The sequence below is a fragment of the Borostomias antarcticus genome (genome assembly GCF_949987555.1).
Source record: "Borostomias antarcticus genome assembly, chromosome: 10".
NCBI lineage: Eukaryota > Metazoa > Chordata > Actinopteri > Stomiiformes > Stomiidae > Borostomias > Borostomias antarcticus.
In genome coordinates this window covers 382,736-400,576 of record NC_140243.1, presented here as the reverse complement: position 1 = coordinate 400,576, position 17,841 = coordinate 382,736, and the positions used below count along the sequence as shown (strand labels likewise).

At 43.4% G+C, this 17,841-nt stretch overlaps 1 protein-coding gene across 4 annotated transcripts; it reads left to right on the top strand.

The window, feature by feature from the left end:
* The first annotated feature begins 774 nt into the window (after positions 1 to 774).
* LOC311314395 (complement factor H-like) lies at positions 775 to 16,687 on the top strand. 4 transcript variants are annotated; one of them, XM_084444735.1, is made up of 15 exons: positions 776 to 961; positions 1,214 to 1,402; positions 2,231 to 2,336; positions 2,530 to 2,606; positions 2,826 to 3,008; positions 3,884 to 4,066; positions 10,812 to 11,030; positions 11,113 to 11,277; positions 12,092 to 12,310; positions 12,393 to 12,557; positions 13,340 to 13,507; positions 13,652 to 13,849; positions 13,932 to 14,096; positions 14,630 to 14,815; positions 16,330 to 16,687. In XM_084444735.1, exons 1-15 carry the CDS (start codon positions 895 to 897, stop codon positions 16,596 to 16,598), a joined length of 2,559 nt encoding a protein of 852 aa, XP_084300861.1. In that variant the 5' UTR covers positions 776 to 894; the 3' UTR covers positions 16,599 to 16,687. The 4 variants fall into 4 exon arrangements, with proteins under 4 accessions (XP_084300863.1, XP_084300862.1, XP_084300861.1 ...); XM_084444734.1 differs by having other exon boundaries at positions 13,340 to 13,529; positions 13,665 to 13,849; XM_084444737.1 differs by lacking the exons at positions 11,113 to 11,277; positions 12,092 to 12,310 and having other exon boundaries at positions 775 to 961; positions 13,340 to 13,529; positions 13,665 to 13,849.
* The last annotated feature ends 1,154 nt before the right edge of the window (positions 16,688 to 17,841 follow it).

Below are 17,841 nucleotides of genomic sequence, written 5' to 3'. Positions count from 1 at the left end.
AAGGGGAAAAAGCCTTCCTCATGGTTTTTGTATGGCGTCATTGTTTACCATAGCAACAACATCTCGTATTTGTATGCCGTTGGTTGCAGAAGATATTGCTTGTTATTTATTTGTTTTTCATTTTTAAACAAGTAAAAAAAATCTTGCTCTAGTTTATTGTTTATTTGGCTCCCCATTAGTTATCAGGGCAACAGCGACTCTTCCTGGGGTCCATAAAGTAACTGGCCCTGGCGGAGTTTGATGGGGGTGTTTCTGCCACTGCACTGCGTTTGTTCAGTTCATGAAACATGGTATTGTGTTGTTACTTTCTCAGAACAGGCACACAAACAAGGCAGTGCAGGGCTTTCTCTAGACGCAGCTGCAGGGGTTCTGCTCATATTGAAAATAATTGAAAAAAGCATGGAGCTCAGAAAAAGAAACCTGGTGGTCACTTACCCTTATTGCACTGTCTGCCTCCGTGCCTTGTGTTGAACCATGGAAACATGAGTTATTCTCTAAATACCAAGCAGTAATGCACAAGAGGGTGTAATGTATCACCATAAAATGTCAGTTAGGGGGCTTTGTCAGGCCCAATACACAGAGTCACTGTAATAGGGCTACCTAAAGTAGAATTTTGTTGCAAACCCACAAATATTGTTGCTAACCCTTTCCACAGAGAACTGAGTTCAACTGATTTGCTATCACAACCTGTGTTGTTGATCTTGTGTGCAGTAGGTATCCTGTGGTCACTCCCTCTAGCTCACTTCCACCTTTATGACAGTGTTTGTTACTGGGCGGTAGCTTAGTGCCACTAGCCTTGATGAATAGCTGTGTATTAAATAAATGTGTGTTAATGCAGAGGTGTGTTAGTAAGGAATTTTGCACATCTTTAATGCATGGAATTACAACCCTGTAATGAAAATGAATGTTGCGATGCAAAGCGTCCTTGCCCTATGGCTGTGTACTTTCACTCTTGTTAGAGGTAAGATCACTATATTTCTATGTTTTAGTTTGCTTGGTAACATTTTTTGAAAATTATAGATTTGCTGAATGTTATACATTTTCCTTGACTTGAAGGCTCACCAAAACATACATTCACTAAACTGTCATACCAGATATATTGAAATGTGTCTCCTAGCAATTCCTATTTAATGTGTACTTTCACTTACTATTAGTTACATGGGCATAAGGGCAACTTAATATAAAGTTTTACTGGGTCTCTACTCTCCTACAGGCTGTACAAAAGCTGAACTTGTAAAAATGATAGGGGAAACTAAAGGGTTGTTAACAACCCAACTTCAAGAGTTGTACCCTGATAACGCTGTGGTTAGAGTCCCCTGTGATGTGGGCCAAGAGGGTTATTTCAGAGCCCAATGCCTAAATGATAAATGGGTTCCCCGGGCCTCAAACACAGCATGTAAACGTAAGTCTGTTCCTTTCTATATACTCTATACAGCCCATACAACATCCTTTTTCCTCCAATCTCATATCAGCTACTGTACAGATGATACTCTGACCTGCTGTCAATCAGGGTAACCACGGCGGTCTTGAAAAGACAGTGTAACCGACTTTTTGGATAGGCTACTTTGTTCAAGGGCACGGCAGCAGAATTAAATCACCCCTCATATTACTCTAAGCTGACGACATTGTGACAAAATGACAGTTTGAGTTACTAATTAGATCTTTTTTACATGTGGCAGAGGTGAAGACAAGAATGTGCTCATGCTTTAAAGGACTAGTTTGGTATTTTGTATCATGAGCCCTGTTGTACCGATCATATACAGTAATGGTACAAAGAAAATAAATGTACGATCATATACAACAGTCCATGCTAAAATTTTGATGAATAGTGCACTCTTGAGATATTATTGCTCATGTCACAGCTAAGTACTGTACACAATGGATTATATTTCTTTATGCCCAGAGATCTATTCTGTACTTAACTGTGACATGAGCAATGAACACTATCTCAAGATATGGACTATTGTACTGTATATGATCATACATTTATTTTATTTTCAAGTTTTCCTATCTTGACATTGATTTTTTCTACTCTAGGGTCTATTTGGGTCGCTCAGTCCATCTCAAGCACTTGCCTTACATGCGTGATCAAATGTATGCTTGCACAACTTTGTTTCTGCTAGCTCAGCTGATTGTCTACCTGCTTAACAGCACCACCTTGTGTGTGCACAATTCCATCACATAAATGATGGAAGGTCTGATCAGCTTCATCTACTATTAATGTTTTCAGTAAAATCGTGTGGACACCCAGGGGACTCATCTTTTGCAGACTTCACTCTTGAAGAGGGCAACGTTTTTGTCTTTGGTTCTACCGTTAAGTATGAATGCCAAAAAGGGTAAGGATTTGTACACCTTGTCCTAGTGGCATAGTTTCTGCTTGATTAATCAATTCACATTTTACCATGTAAACCATAACCTGTGTTGCCTTAGTACTGTGACCAACAACCTCCTTTCACTACCACAGATTATTTGAGAAATAATGCAATAAAACATCACTATATTGTTTGAGTTTGTGTCTTTTCACCTTAGTTATGTGATGGTGACTAGGACCTCTACTCGGAAATGCTTTGACAAAGGATGGAGCAATACCGTGCCTGTATGTGAGGGTAAGTAAAGAAAATGTCCTGCATCAACATTTTCAGGTTGAGCAGTCAAGCCCATAACATCTACGCTCATACAGGTCTTATGGACTGGGCAGCAACATTTCAGAAGCATTCACTGTCTCAATGTGTCCACTGCCCCTGTTGCCTAATCAACTTTACAAGTCCAGTCCATGTTGGTTTGCCTATTTTGAAATAATGGCCTCAATTGCTTCTTTTACCCAGCAATACAATGCCCAGTAATTGAAGTAGATGACAATATTGATGTCAATGGAAATTATGAGGAGGCAACCTATGGCAATGTGATCCAATTTCAGTGCAAGTTCAATAATATGATAATTCAAGGATCAACTGACATGTACTGTGGTGACCAAGGACATTGGGTGGGCACAAAACCAAAATGCAAAGGTAGTCCCATTCATATTATATTTACCATTTACCATTTATTAACAGTGATGGGTCTAAATCAACACCATTCATTTACCACTCATAGAAATCAATAACACAAATGGAATGGTTTCATTGTACAGTATGACTAGCAATTTGAAGTTGTATTAAACTGTATCAAATAACAATTAGTCAAGATTATGGTTATGGTTTATTTTTTGAAGGATTGTCTCATAGCCACATTCATATTAATATCATACTTTTAGCTGCTCCTTTTCTCATTAACTGATTCAGTCTGACGAACTATCATGGCCAACCTGTGATTAGCTTGCCTTTATTCATAATTTTTGTTTAACTTTGTGTACCAAAGTTTGTTTAACCCTCATGGTGTCCTCAAATTTACAAACATCCAGCCATTTAAACCTCCAGAAAAGAATTATAATTCAAATTGTTACCCACATTTATGATCAGGGACTTTATTGTATTTTCTTTGTTGACTACCTAAATAGCCCTTTAACCCCCCCCCCCCAAACCAAGTCACTGATTGAACTAAAAAATAAAAATAAAGAGGTAGTTAGTGGTGTTTTAATTGCTGTATATTTTGGGGACAATTGGGTAAACATCCAATTAACATGAAATTAACATTATATATTTTCAATGTCCTGTACACATTTTTACACATTGATCAGAAAGGTGGGCAACAATTGTAATCATTTTCTGGAGGTGTAATGTTTGTAAATTTGAGAATATAGAACAATGGTTTACCATTTGTATTGCTTTGTTGTTGTTGTTATCAAGTAATGCATGATTTTACTGTTTTACATGTATTTCTAAATGTCTGTTGGTTTTTTAGACATGATTTTTCCACTCTGATGAAGTTTTGTCTTCTTCAACAGAGATTGAATGTGAAATCCCATTAATTAAATATGGATTTGTAAATGGAAATCATACATACAAAGAGAATGACATTCTACATTATAACTGTGACACGCGATTTAGGCCTTCCTCAGCCAGAAAACCTAAATGCATAAAAAAAGGAATTGACAAAGCAGGGTGGAATCTAACACCTGAGTGTGAACGTGAGTACCTAAGGTCAGCGGTCGATTGCCGCTGGTCACCCTCAGTAGACAGTGAGTGTGAACGTGAGTACCTGAGGTTAACGGTCAATCTCAGCTGGTCACCCTCAGTAGACAGTGTGAGTGTATGGTCAACGGTCGATCGCTGCTGGTCACTCTCAGTAGACAGTGTGTCGATAGTTACTGTCCAGGAGGTCAATAGTTGGATGGTCACCCCCCATTAAGACAGTGGGTGAATATTGGAGGCACTGGTGAAAATCGACCCGTGATGATTGCTGCCAGTAGGCCACAGTGTAACTGAGTTGAATTGATTAAAGTCACTCCTGATTATAAATACCGCCCACCCGCTCCATCATATCACTAGCTCTTCGGCGGCAAAAGCAGTATTTATTTAAGTTTGTCATGGCATTGGCAAGTCAGAGGACCCATGATCAAACCCAGCATGGGCAAGTGAGAGTGGAAGTGTTACTGACAAGTGATGCACTGACACCTGTGACGACAACAACACTGGGAAAAAGCAACACTTCACTACTCATACTGCATTATGTAAGTGTAACAAAAGACGATTCCACGAATGGGTCCAACCTGACCTCACTATAAGTCGTGAAAATAGCACGTTAAATAATACATCTGAATTGAATGGATGGATGGATGGATGCTTTATTGATCCCCCAGGAGGAAATTTGTCATTTCAGCAGTTGAAAATTCCAGAAAGGCTGGAAAGAAAAGAAACACTAGATACAGTGTAGCAGCATAAAAAAGGGATATCAGGGACGATCTACATATGTACAGTGACTGTGCAGTATAGAATATAATAGGATAAGATATATATGTAGCTGCATACATTCAGTCAGTATAAATATTACTATACAGGTACATAAGCCAAGGAGTATACATTATGCATACATACATCCTGGCTGTCTAGATAGTAATACACATGTACATATGTGCACACCTCTATGACACACGGAACGCTCAGACACTGTTGTATAGTCTGATGGCTGCTGGCACAAAGGAACGTCTGAACCGCTCCGTATTGCACCTGGGTGGGATGAGCCTGTAGCATAAAGTGTTCCCCATCTGCCACAGCTCGCCATAGAGGGGATGGGAGGGGTTGTCTGGGATAGACTTCAGTTTGTCCCTCATCCTCCTCTCTGCCACAGACTCCAGGTCTGACCCGCTTGCCCAATGTCACTGACCCGCTTGCCCAATGTCAGCGCAAGGAGCAGTGCGGTCTTCACAGAGAGCCACTTGAAAGAGACTTGCTCCATTGGCTCAAACAGCACTTCACATGTTCAGAGCCAAGAGCAAATCCTAAGGCGTCACTATGACCCATCAGGGGTTGAAGAAAGTCCAAAATTGTCTCAACCGAGAAGAACTCAGGAGCAATAACCCTTGAACCACAGTTCCACAGATGTCATGGCCATCACTTCCGCATACCGCCTCGCCCAGTGACGGTCCGGCGCCATCAGTATCACTGATAGGCCGTCTGACCGTACCCTGGCGAATAATGGTCAAAGATCAAACCCATCGGCGGGAAGTGCCTTCGGCCAGGGGGCATGCGCGAACAGCGACGTGAGCAGACACGGCACTATTACGCGCCGGTCCCTAATACGGCGCCGTAATAAGGATTATTATACTATTACGCACCGGTCCCTCCAAAAGTCAAGGTCCGCTCCCAACGGCCTTGGTATGCACAGAAGGCGCCGACTGTGTCTCACAGGATCCAGACAGAGCTGTGCGAATCACCTCTGGGTGCGCCTCATGTGCAGTAGGCCAAGGGACACCACCAAATGGACCACTGCCATGAGGCCCAGAAGGCGCATAATCTGAGACCTTCAGAAATGGAGAGAAAATGCTGAGACTCCTCTCCAGCGTTTCCCTCCTTGGGTTGGACAGACGCGCTCTCATAGTGCCCGTGTCCAGATTGATACCCAAGTAAACAATCTGACAGGCCGACCACAGAGCGCTCTTGTCCCAATTGACCATAAACCCCAGGTCGGTGAGATGTCTCACCACCGTGGCGGTGTGCGTCAGGCCAAAACAGGCAATGGAGACAGAACCAGCAGGTCATCCAGGTATGTGAGAATCCTGATGCCCTGCCGGCGCAGTGGTCTCAACTCTTGCGCTTACTTCCACTCCCTGGAAGGCAAAACACAAACACATCCTATGCCGAGGAGTTATCGGCACGTGGAAGTAAGCGTCTTTCAGGTCTATACTAGTGCAACCAATCACCGGGAAGGAACGCTTCCAGCATTTGACGCACCTTAAGCATGTGACACTTCAATTTTGCTACCACATTGTTGAAAAGATGGAGGTCCAAATTTGGTCTCATGCCTCCCGTCTTCTTGCACAAGGGAGTAACAGGAATAATACCCCTCGTTCCTCTGCTCCAGTAGGACCATAGTTACCACTCCCTTGGATAAAAGCGCTGCAATCTCTACTAACAGCTGCGGTTTGATCGGAATGCGGTATCACCATCTCCACAATGCCCGTGAAGGGCGGAGGGGGGCAGCGAAACTCCATGGAGTACCCCTCCATCAGAACGCGCTGTAACCATCTGTCCAGAAGGCACATTTCCTGCTAGATTGTTAAGCGGTTTGAAAAAGGCTGTGCCGGAGATCGTGGCACCAGATCGAGGAATCTGACGTAATTCAACTTGGCCCTGACCACCACTGGACAGCCAGGAAACTCTGCTTGTCCTGGTCCAAGGCAGGCCGTCCTCGAAAGGGACATGAAAAATCCCAAAAGGAAGTTCAATTTCCCGATTCAGTATGAGGGTGAATGGCATTCCAGCCGAGAACGACTTAAGTCATATAATGAGGAAGTGACAAAGCAGCGGAGCCTCATAATTCAGGGAATCCTGTCACCACATTAGCATATCCAGCCCTCGTGTGCCCGGCGCTCGACACTGTTAGAGAAGGCAGAAAGCAATGGGGCCCAGACAGTTCCCAACTGCTATGCTCAACGGCAGCGTGAGCCGGCGCATGCGTGTTGTGAGAGAGAAAGTGCCGCTTTTATTCTCAACATTTTCAGGGACACTTATCTTCTCATTTGCATGATAACCAGACAGAGTGTCAACAACGACATGCAGAGTAACTGAGCGTGAGCTAGTGGACTCATGCACGCCGTGAGACACTTTTCCACACCGTCTGTACCCGTCAGCAAGCGAAAATGTTTTAGCTGCCGCAGGAGCAGAAAAGCATGTCGCCGCCCGAACCGAGGATACAACATTCAAACTGGACAATGGTTGATCAACGATTCTAGTTGAACGCTGTGTTCCTGCATTACCGGTGGGGCCAACGGTTGTCACGTCTACTAGTTTGACAGTAGGGGAAGACAACGCGGCTCGAACCGGACACATGCAAGTTTTCCCGACAGGAGCGAAGCTCTGAGCGGCCCGGTCCTGTCGTACTCACATTCCCCCCTACAGATGTCACATCTGCTGATACAGCAGGGAAGACTTCGTGGCTCGAACCGAACACACCAAACTTTTCAGACGGGACCGGAGCCCTCCGGCTCGATCCTGTCATACTCACCAATGGATGCGCTAGTACAGTATATTACCGGCAAAACGTACGGTTGTCACGTCTGCTGTAACAGTAGGGAAGATTCCGTGGCTCGAACCGAACACATCCAAGATTTCCGATGGGACCGGAGCTCTCCGGCTCAGTCCCGTCGTACTCACTAATGGACATGTTAGTACATTACCTGCGAGACCTCCGGTCATCACATCTGCTGTTTACGCAGGGGAAGACTTCCGCGGCTCGAGCCAGACCCCTCAGAATTTTCTGATGGAACTGCAGCCCGGCCCTGTCGTACTCACTAACACGCAAGCTAGTACAGTACCGACGAGACCTGCGGTTGTCACGTCTGCTGTTTCCGCAGGGAAGACCCCGCGGCTTGAGCTGGAGACATCAACATTTTCAGATGGGGCGGTAGCTAATCGCTGGACCCATCATACACACAACATCCACCCTCCTCCTCCTTACGAAGGAGCTGCAACACGGTTATGTCACTTGTAGCTCGACTATGCACCCACGAGATGCAGACTGTACAATCTAAAATAACAAAGAGCAGGGTTAGAAGAGCATGGGGGGAAGGCAAGATAGTCAGGCATCTCGGCGCACTGTAGTTATGTGCATCACTTCTGTCCCCAAGCCTGGAGGTGGGCAGCCGCACCGGTCGGGACACTCTGACCGGCTGGGCAGGGAGAACATTACCGGCGAGACCTGCGATCATCACGACTGCTGTTTCCGCAGGGAAGACTCCACGGCTTGAGCCAGACTTATCACAGCTTTGTGATGGGACCGGAGCCCAGATAGGGTCGGCCCGGTCATACTCACTAACAGCCCAGTTAGTGCCATACTGGCGAGCTCCGCGATTGTCACGTCTGCTACTTCAGCAGGAAATGACTCCACGGCTCGAGCCAGTTTCACAGGTTTCCAATGGGACCGGAGCCCAGATAGGGACGGTCCAGTCGCACTCACTAACGGCCCAGTTAGTGCCGTACCGGCAAGCTCCACGATCGTCATGTCTGTACTTTAGCAGGAAAGGACTCCGCGGCTCAAGCCAGTTTCACAGTTTTCCGATGGGACCGGCGCCCAGATTATTATTAGATACTAGATATTAATGATGATTATTATTAGAATGAGCTACTCAACACCTCAATTCTCTGTGGAGAAAGTAGATGGGCTCCTGAGTCCTGAGTAGAATAGACTTTTACTGAGACATCAAGCATATTTTTTATGAACAAAGCCTACTTGGCAATGTGACGACAGTGAGGAGCAGTTGAAGTTAGTGCTGATGATAGACAGATGGTTCATTGAATCACCTGCCAAGTATTTTTGAAAGTGTCCACCCTTTTCCAAACAGTTTCCAATGGAAAGTTCATAGATGGTTTTGTGAAGCAAGGAAACCATCTGGTGGTGCACACGAACAACATTTAGACAGGCAACCAGTGGCTTTAAAATCCTACTCCTCTGGCTGCTGTCAACATGACCCCCCGTCGAGTCCAGCACTCGAGTCAGTCATTGTTTCGGCAGCCCGGACGAGTCCGGGATCGTCCTCTCCGGCGTCCACATGCGAGCCAGCCGAGCAATTTGCAGGAAGCGGCGGACTGAGGACTAGGGTGCTCCTATCTATCTACACTTATCTACCCCCTGACTATCTTCATCACTGAGCCGTCTCTAAAAGCCCTGTGTGCCTCAAAGTGGAACACAAACCCCACAAAATGTACTTTCACACCCGGTCCACACACCTAATGTCCACTCCCCAGCCCTCCCTCACAGCTCCCTGGCTGTGCCTCTGTCCAGCCCAGTCTCATCAATCTGCATACAAATTACACTATTTGAGTGTATACCCAAATCCTTTAGGCCTGGATTACACTACTGCATTTTTCTGTGCTTCACACCTGTCTGAACTTCTGAGCTCTCCTGCCCTTTTCTTTTTCAATAATATTCTCTATTCAGTAATCTGACTCAGCCCAAATGTGAAGTTTATTTTAAGTCTTTAATATCATCCATTCCCTTACGTTAGCCTATAGCTCCCATATTATGAACGAGACTTGAATGCGACAAAATTTATTGAACGGGTTTATGTCAGCAATCCTGATGCAGAAGTTTGTACTTGTGTATAAATATTAGGGTGTGTGAATGTTTTTTTTAGGAATATGTCAATATGTCCCACATGTTGTCATTCTGTAACATCACCATTAAGAGATGAATAGGCCTACCATTTTAAATCTTACCGCACATATGGGCAAACATGATTTAGGATAGCTTATAGGCCTACAAAAGGAGATGTTTTTGCAAAAGAACCCCTCAAATATGTTCAGTTTAATCGTGAATAATCGTCTGAAATCAGATCTGTGGTCATTGAACAAGGAATTGCTTTGTTCCTGTGAGTCAATGATCAAAAATCAAAATAGGAACTTTAAGAGGATCCGTGGTGATCCGAGAATGGCCTATGGAACGCTGCGCTCGAGGACAAAGTTGGGTGAATGGATGGACTTTGTCCTCTTGTTAAAGTTGATTGTGCTCTGAAAACATGAAATAATAAAACCAAAAATGCAGCAACGCAAAGTAGATGAGATTGTGGTTGGAAAGTAAAGGGTACTGTTTAAATTAATTCCAATATACCTGGCTGAGTTCATGGTTTATAACCATTCATCTCTTACATCATAAATAAATAAATAATAAGGTGAACAGTAGTGGTCAAACAAACAGATTGGAATAAGTAGGCTATCTTTTTGGATTCAAGATTATTTTAAAAGCAGGGAATGCGGACCAGACATGGAACACAAAGGGGATGGAAATGTATATGCTGGTGACTCTTGGTGTTGGTTGGATGGCTGCATTTTAAACTCACAACATTCTAGACTATGCTACTAGCCAAGAAAAATACACCCTTGATTGCTACAGCTCAGCTCAAACTTGTAAATCACCCGTTTGATATGCTCTTTAATGGGGGTGTGATATGCGTTTTGGGGCGTGTTAGTGTGATAAGAGATTTGAACACATCTTTACTTGCAATTTTCCCATGTAATCGTGGATTGTTTTGACCGCTTGAAAACGTAGCCATGGACATCCGTGCTAGTGTAATCCAGGCTTTAGAGCATGCAATGCATACTCCCAAAACAGAGTTGAGGGTTGGTTGGTTTCTTGAATCACTTGGTATTTATTTGAGCATGTATGGTAGGCTGGGTTAAGTTTCAGTTATGTTTATTTACCTTAATACATTTTTACAGAAATAACGTGTGAATTACCATCGCAAGCAAGAGGAACCACATACCTGTATGAACCTACAAAGACTAGATTCTTACCTGATGACAGCTTGGAGGTGAAGTGTAATGAAGGGTATTGGACCTTCAACAGTCACCAGGACTTCAAGACTGTAAAATGTCAAGACAATGGAGAATGGGGCGATGAAGGAACGGCCAGTGGAAGGTCTGCCCTTTGGTGTGAAGGTATAATTACAGCCGAAGAAGTATACAAAATGTACTTTTGTGTTTCTGCAGAATATTCAAAAAATATGTTCTCTCGTTATAGCGATACACTGTAATAGGCCAAACGACAGATTTATATATTTTGGTTACCAACGCTCTTGGAAAAATGGCGACACTTTCACATTTCCTTGTAAACTTGGATATAGGCAAGCCAACAAAAACGCCAAATGCACTAAGAATGGCTGGATTCCAACCCCACGCTGTGAAGGTATTTTTATTTTATTTTAATCAAAGAAATCAACAAAATCCAATTACCTTTCCCCCAATGAGTCTAGGTTGCGATCTGAACCAAGGACCAGACCAAATGAGTGAAGTTGACACATTGTTGCAGTGTTTTTTGGTCTGGTTCACGTTCACACGGTCATTTGTGTAATCAAACCAACACATGTAAACAAATGTCAAAAGGTCGTACAGGTTGCTCATCTATTGGCTAGTGAAATTACGAGGGAAAATCTATCATTAACCGCATGTAATTAGAGCAATCACTGTTACAATGGAGCCGCAACAGCACATTGCATTTGCCATACTGGCACTACTTGTGATTATTTGGTGCTCTGGCTAAATAACAACTGCGACCCAATAGGAGCATGATCGAATCTGGACGCGTGTAAACAATGAAGGTGCGCTGCTTTTTTCAATGCAAAGGAGTCGTAGGAGTTGGTACCGTCGCAGAATACGGGCCCTGATGGATGCCGACGAGACCTTCTCCGTGCGCCTATCACACAGGATTGCTCTTTAATGGTGGTGTGATATGCGTTTTCGGTCGTGTTAGTGTGATAAGAGATTTGAACACATCTTTACTTGCAATTTTCCCATGTAATCGTGGATTGTTTTGACCGCTTGAAAACGTAGCCATGGACATCCGTGCTAGTGTAATCCAGGCTTTAGAGCATGCAATGCATACTCCCAAAACAGAGTTGAGGGTTGGTTGGTTTCTTGAATCACTTGGTATTTATTTGAGCATGTATGGTAGGCTGGGTTAAGTTTCAGTTATGTTTATTTACCTTATTACATTTTTACAGAAATAACGTGTGATTTACCATCGCAAGCAAAAGGAACCACATACCAGTATGAACCTACAAAGACTAGATTCTTACCTGATGACAGCTTGGAGGTGAAGTGTAATGAAGGGTATTGGACCTTCAACAGTCACCAGGACTTCAAGACTGTAAAATGTAAAGACAATGGAGAATGGGGCGATGAAGGAACGGCCAGTGGAAGGTCTGCCCTTTTGTGTGAAGGTATAATTACAGCCGAAGAAGTATACAAAATGTACTTTTGTGTTTCTGCAGAATATTCAAAAAATATGTTCTCTCGTTATAGCGATACACTGCAATAGGCCAAACGACAAATTTATATCTTTTGGGATCCAACGCTCTTGGAAAAATGGTGAAGCTTTCACATTTCCTTGTAAACTTGGATATAGGCAAGCCAACATAAACACCAAATGCACTAAGAATGGCTGGATTCCAACCCCACGCTGTGAAGGTATTTTTATTTTATTTTAATCAAAGAAATCAACAAAATCCAATTACCTTTCCCCCAATGAGTCTAGGTTGCGATCTGAACCAAGGACCAGACCAAATGAGTGAAGTTGCAACATTGTTGGAGTGTTTTTTGGTCTGGTTCACGTTCACAAGGTCATTTGTGTAATCAAACCAACACATGTAAACAAATGTCAAAAGGTCGTACAGGTTGCTCATCTATTGGCTAGTGAAATTACGAGGGAAAATCTATCATTAACCGCATGTAATTAGAGCAATCACTGTTACAATGGAGCCGCAACAGCACATTGCATTTGCCATACTGGCACTACTTGTGATTATTTGGTGCTCTGGCCAAATAACAACTGCGACCCAATATGAGCATGATCGAATCTGGACGCGTGTAAACAATGAAGGTGCGCTGCTTTTTTCAATGCAAAGGAGTCGTAGGAGTTGGTACCGTCGCAGAATACGGGCCCTGATGGATGCCGACGAGACCTTCTCCGTGCGCCTATCACACAGGAGACGCGCTCTTTGTTTTTGGCCTACGGATAGTCCGATGCGCGTTCACACCAAAAGCGAACCGAAGCATGGTCCCTTTGGAAGAGGACCGAGTCCTTGCTTTTTAGGCGGACCATGGTTCGGTTGTTTAATCCGGGGACCGAGTTCGAATACGCGTTCACACCTTTTTTGGTCCGATAGTCCAATTCCAAACGGATCAAATGTGTAGGTATGAACACACCCTTTGTGTTGTACCAGACTGTAATTGCATATGATTCATTTCAGAGATGACATGTCCCCAACCAGATATCCCAAATGCTGTTAACCTGTATGGGTCTAAAAGTACATACAAGTTCAATGACAAACTGACATACAAATGTCCCATACAATTTGAACCTATGGAGAATACTATTACATGCAAGAATGGCTGGGAGAATATTAAGCAATGTAAAGGTAAGAACATGAAGTACAGTACGTCTTCACTGTAACTGACTTAATTCAGAAAAATATCATAATGCCATTTTTTATATTGTCCTTCAGATTGCAAGATAAATTAGTTTGTCTTCTGTGCTCTCGTTATCCTTTGTGTTTTCACAGCCATACAAGGAAGATGCACTATTGAAAATGGAGTGGTATTAATGAGTCATAAGGTCATTGAAAATGGAGTGGTATTAAGGAGTGATAAGGTCATTCACTATTCCTGCAATGAGGGTTACAAGCCTTTCACTAAGAAGGGCTGGTGGGGTGAAGCTGTATGTGGATCAGGTGGATTGCCGAGACATCTAAAATGTATTGGTAAGGGGGGGGGGGGATTAAAGCAATGTCACAACATAGTATAGTTAGTATCACCCTAATGATGTCAATGCGCTGTCCTTAGGAAAGTCAACATGCCGTCAACTTCCTGAAATAACTAATGCCGTAGAACCACCCAAAGATGGCTATAGCGATAATGTCCCATTTAAATGTAAGGACGGATACATATCTGAAAAGAAAAAAATTATATGTGAAAAAGGAGAGTGGAAAGACATACCAACGTGTATACGTGAGTAGTACACTCTACTTGTACTTAGTACTATTTACTAATTGTTTTGTCAACATTTGAATCATGTTAAAATAACCTGAATTGCATTGTATGCTATGTTATAATTAGTTGCAATCCTAATCTTATAGTAGTTTACGATGCATGTTCTCTTGAATCGTTATGTAATAAGGGTGGAAGGTTAAAGGACAATGCTCGTTTTTGACAACCTGGACCTTATTTACGACATATTATAAGACGTTAAGACAGATTGATGAAAACAACCGTTTCGCGGCAGAAAATAGATTTTTAGAAGCTGCATTCTCGTTGCCCCCACCACCGCCATTACATGGATATACTGGCTCGCGCTGGATTTTAAATTTCTTCTACAGGCCTCCGAACTACACCAAAGTGATCTCTGTGAGTCAAACGTCTTATAATATGTCGTAAATAAGGTCCAGGTTGTCAAAAACGAGCATTGTCCTTTAAGGATACTTTTTTTTTTTTTAAATGGTAGGCCTAGTGCAATCTCATGCCAGTATTCTGTTTTCTTTAAGTATCATCCCAGATGTGCACAGCCCCAGATCGGATCGAAAATGCAGTTATCAGAACACAGTATCAGAAGGAATATATGAATGGCTCTCAAATAACATATGAATGTCGCAAGTCATTTCACATGAGTGAAGAAAGCTCAATTACATGCAAAAACGGAACCTGGCTTGGAGAATTGCCAAAATGCATAGGTAAGTATGAGCAACCATGGTTGAAAATCATGCCACATTATAGGCATATTGGTCTATATGAAATTTGCTGAGGTGAAGAATGAATTCTTGGTAATGGGAAAAATGAACTGTGGTGAGCACCCCCATGTGGTGGGCTCTGGTACATGTGGTCAATCTAACTCGGATTACTACACCTCACACAACTAGGCTAGATACCTCTACACTAGCCTCGAGACCTGATATCGCGAGCTCACTTTATGTACACTGAAACCGAATTTGATTCCACAAAATATACATTGCACACATTACTCTCCACACGTCTCCATCTCGCTTGGTCCGCTAATTTTAAATTGAGACTTGAGGTAAATAATGCTAGCCTCGTGAGACCATATTAATCTCATGAGCTCACATTGTTTCTCTCTCGCAAATCAGTCTTTACAATATCCATAGAGATCCATTTGTGCCTGATCAGAAAGCGATCTAGCCAATCAGCATTCTATGAGGAAATTTAGGTTTAGGTGTGATGACCAGGAGCGGTTGAAGTTAGCGTACGGTGATAGATGATTCATCCAATCACCTGCCGAGTATTTTTTTTTTTTTTTTTAAGTGCCCGCCCTTTTCCAAACAGTTTCCAACAGACAGTTCCCAGATGTTTATGCAAAGCAAACCATCTGGCCTTTCAGGTTAAAATAGCAGGTGCACACAAACAACATTTAGACAGTCAACAAGTGGCTTTAAAATTGCAACCCCCTGGCTCTCGTCAACGACTACCACTCGTCAAGTCTGGTGCTCGAGTCCGTCCTTAATTGGCAGCCCGGACAAGTCAGGGATCGTCCTCTCCGAGTTGCAGGAAGTAGCGGACTAGGGTGCTCCTATCTATCTACACTTATCTACCCCCTGACTATCTTGATTGCTGAGCCATCTCTAAAAGCTCTGTGTGCCTCAAAGCCTACCTTAGCCTAAGAAGGCTCTGGGAAACGATGCGCCACCTAGAGGGAGAGATTACGACGTATCTTATGATGAACGTAACGCTACGATGGCTCTGGGAAACGCGGCCCTGATCTATTTTGTGAAATATAACGACTATGATAATTGTACTGACAATACACCTAACCTAACCTAAACTAATCTCCTAACATTTAGAACGAGCCCAACATTTAGAACGAGCTACTAAACATCTCAAGCTCTAAACACCTCAAGCTCTAAACACCTCAAGCTCTAAACACCTCAAGCTCTAAACACCTCAAGCTCTGAACTGAATTTAGACAGTAGGTCCTTCTGAGACTTACGAGACCCCAAGCATATTTTTTGAGTACAAAGTAAAATGTACTTGGCAATGGGAAAAATTAATTGTGGCGAAACAGAACTGCCATAGGGTCAATTCTACCAGTTGCATTTTCAATTTTTATAAGTAGGCCTATGACTATGATAATTTTTGAAATAGGCTGTGGTGTAGGCTAAGCCTGTTTTGCTTTTAAAATTTTCATCAAAAGATGAAAAATATGTATCTGTGCCCACCACCCTCCCTGGTACAGAAAGGGAGGAGAGTGGCCTGCATGCTGAAGCCATCTCCAGGCTTCCCCCTGGTACAGAGGAGAGTGGCCTGCATGGTGAAGCCATCTCCAGGCTTCCCCCTGGTACAGAGAAGAGTGGCCTGCATGTTGAAGCCATCTCCAGGCTTCCCCCTGGTACAGAGCAGAGTGGCCTGCATGTTGAAGACATCTCCAGGCTTCCCCCTGGTACAGAGCAGAGTGGCCTGCATGGTGAAGACACAATGCAACGGAACAAACCTTCAAGTGCCTGAAGCGCAGGAAAGCGGTCTGGAAAAGGATACAGGCTACTCTGTTTTCATTGATTTTCGATGTAGCCTAAATAAAGAAAAAAACGTTGTTACCTCAAGTTTCTTCATGTTCTCTCACACATTGTTGGAAATCCTAAATTGATAACTGATTAGGTGAAATTGTGACAACATGGGGGGGGGGGGGTCAATAGTTGGGCTACAGATCGCCAAAAGCCTGTCTGAACAGGTGGGTCTTCAAGAGTTTTTTTAAAAGAGTTCTCAGAAGTTGAGGCTCTCAGGTCCTGGGGTAGGGCATTCCAGAGCCTAGGGGCCGTAGCCCCAAAGGCTCGGTCACCCTTAGTATTTAGCCTGGTCCGAGGCACCACCAGGAGCCCCTCGTCGGACGACCTCAGGGACCGGCTGGAGGAGTAGGGGTGGATGAGGTTGCAGATGTAGGTGGGGGCTTGTCCATGGCGGGCTCTGTAGCGTGTTCGGCTGGGAGGAGGCCGCGGGGTAGACCCAGGACTAGGTGGCGGGATTACATCTCTGCACTGGCCTGTGAGCGGCTAAAGATTCCCCAGGCAGAGCTGGTTGATGCTGCCAGGGAAAGGGATGTCTGCGGCCCCCTGCTGGAACTGCTGCCTCCGCAACCCGACCCCGGATAAGCGGACGAAGATTGATGGATGGATGGAAATAATTTAATAACAAACGAAAACATTAAAACATTAGAACATTAAAAAGAACATTAAAAAAACGAACATTAAAAAAAATATATATAATAAAAAACAATGAAGAGAAGAATTCAGGGACTCACAAGGAAGATTCCAAACCAGAACAATCAATGCCTTGAAAACGCATCCAGACAACCACGAGAAGCTGTCCATGTTGCTCTTGTTATTGTGTTCTATTTTGTTTACCATGCAATAAACACAATTAACATACTAGGCTACTTGTTAGAGACCATTTCAGACTTTGATTCGAAGTAGCCTATTTTCAATCATATTGGTGTCGAACTAGATTTTCAGATAAACTTGCATGTGCTTTGAGAGATGCTATTCTCCTCACAATGACATCATCCACCAATAGTTTCAACCCCCAACTCTACACCACATTCTACACAGAAGCCAAACATGCTGCGAGGTAATATGCAAATAAATCCACCACAACCGATTAAATGTAGAGATGTAACGGTATGAAAATGTCACATTTAGTGACCAAAATTATCACGGTTATCTACTATCTTCTAAACTGATACACACACAAATCA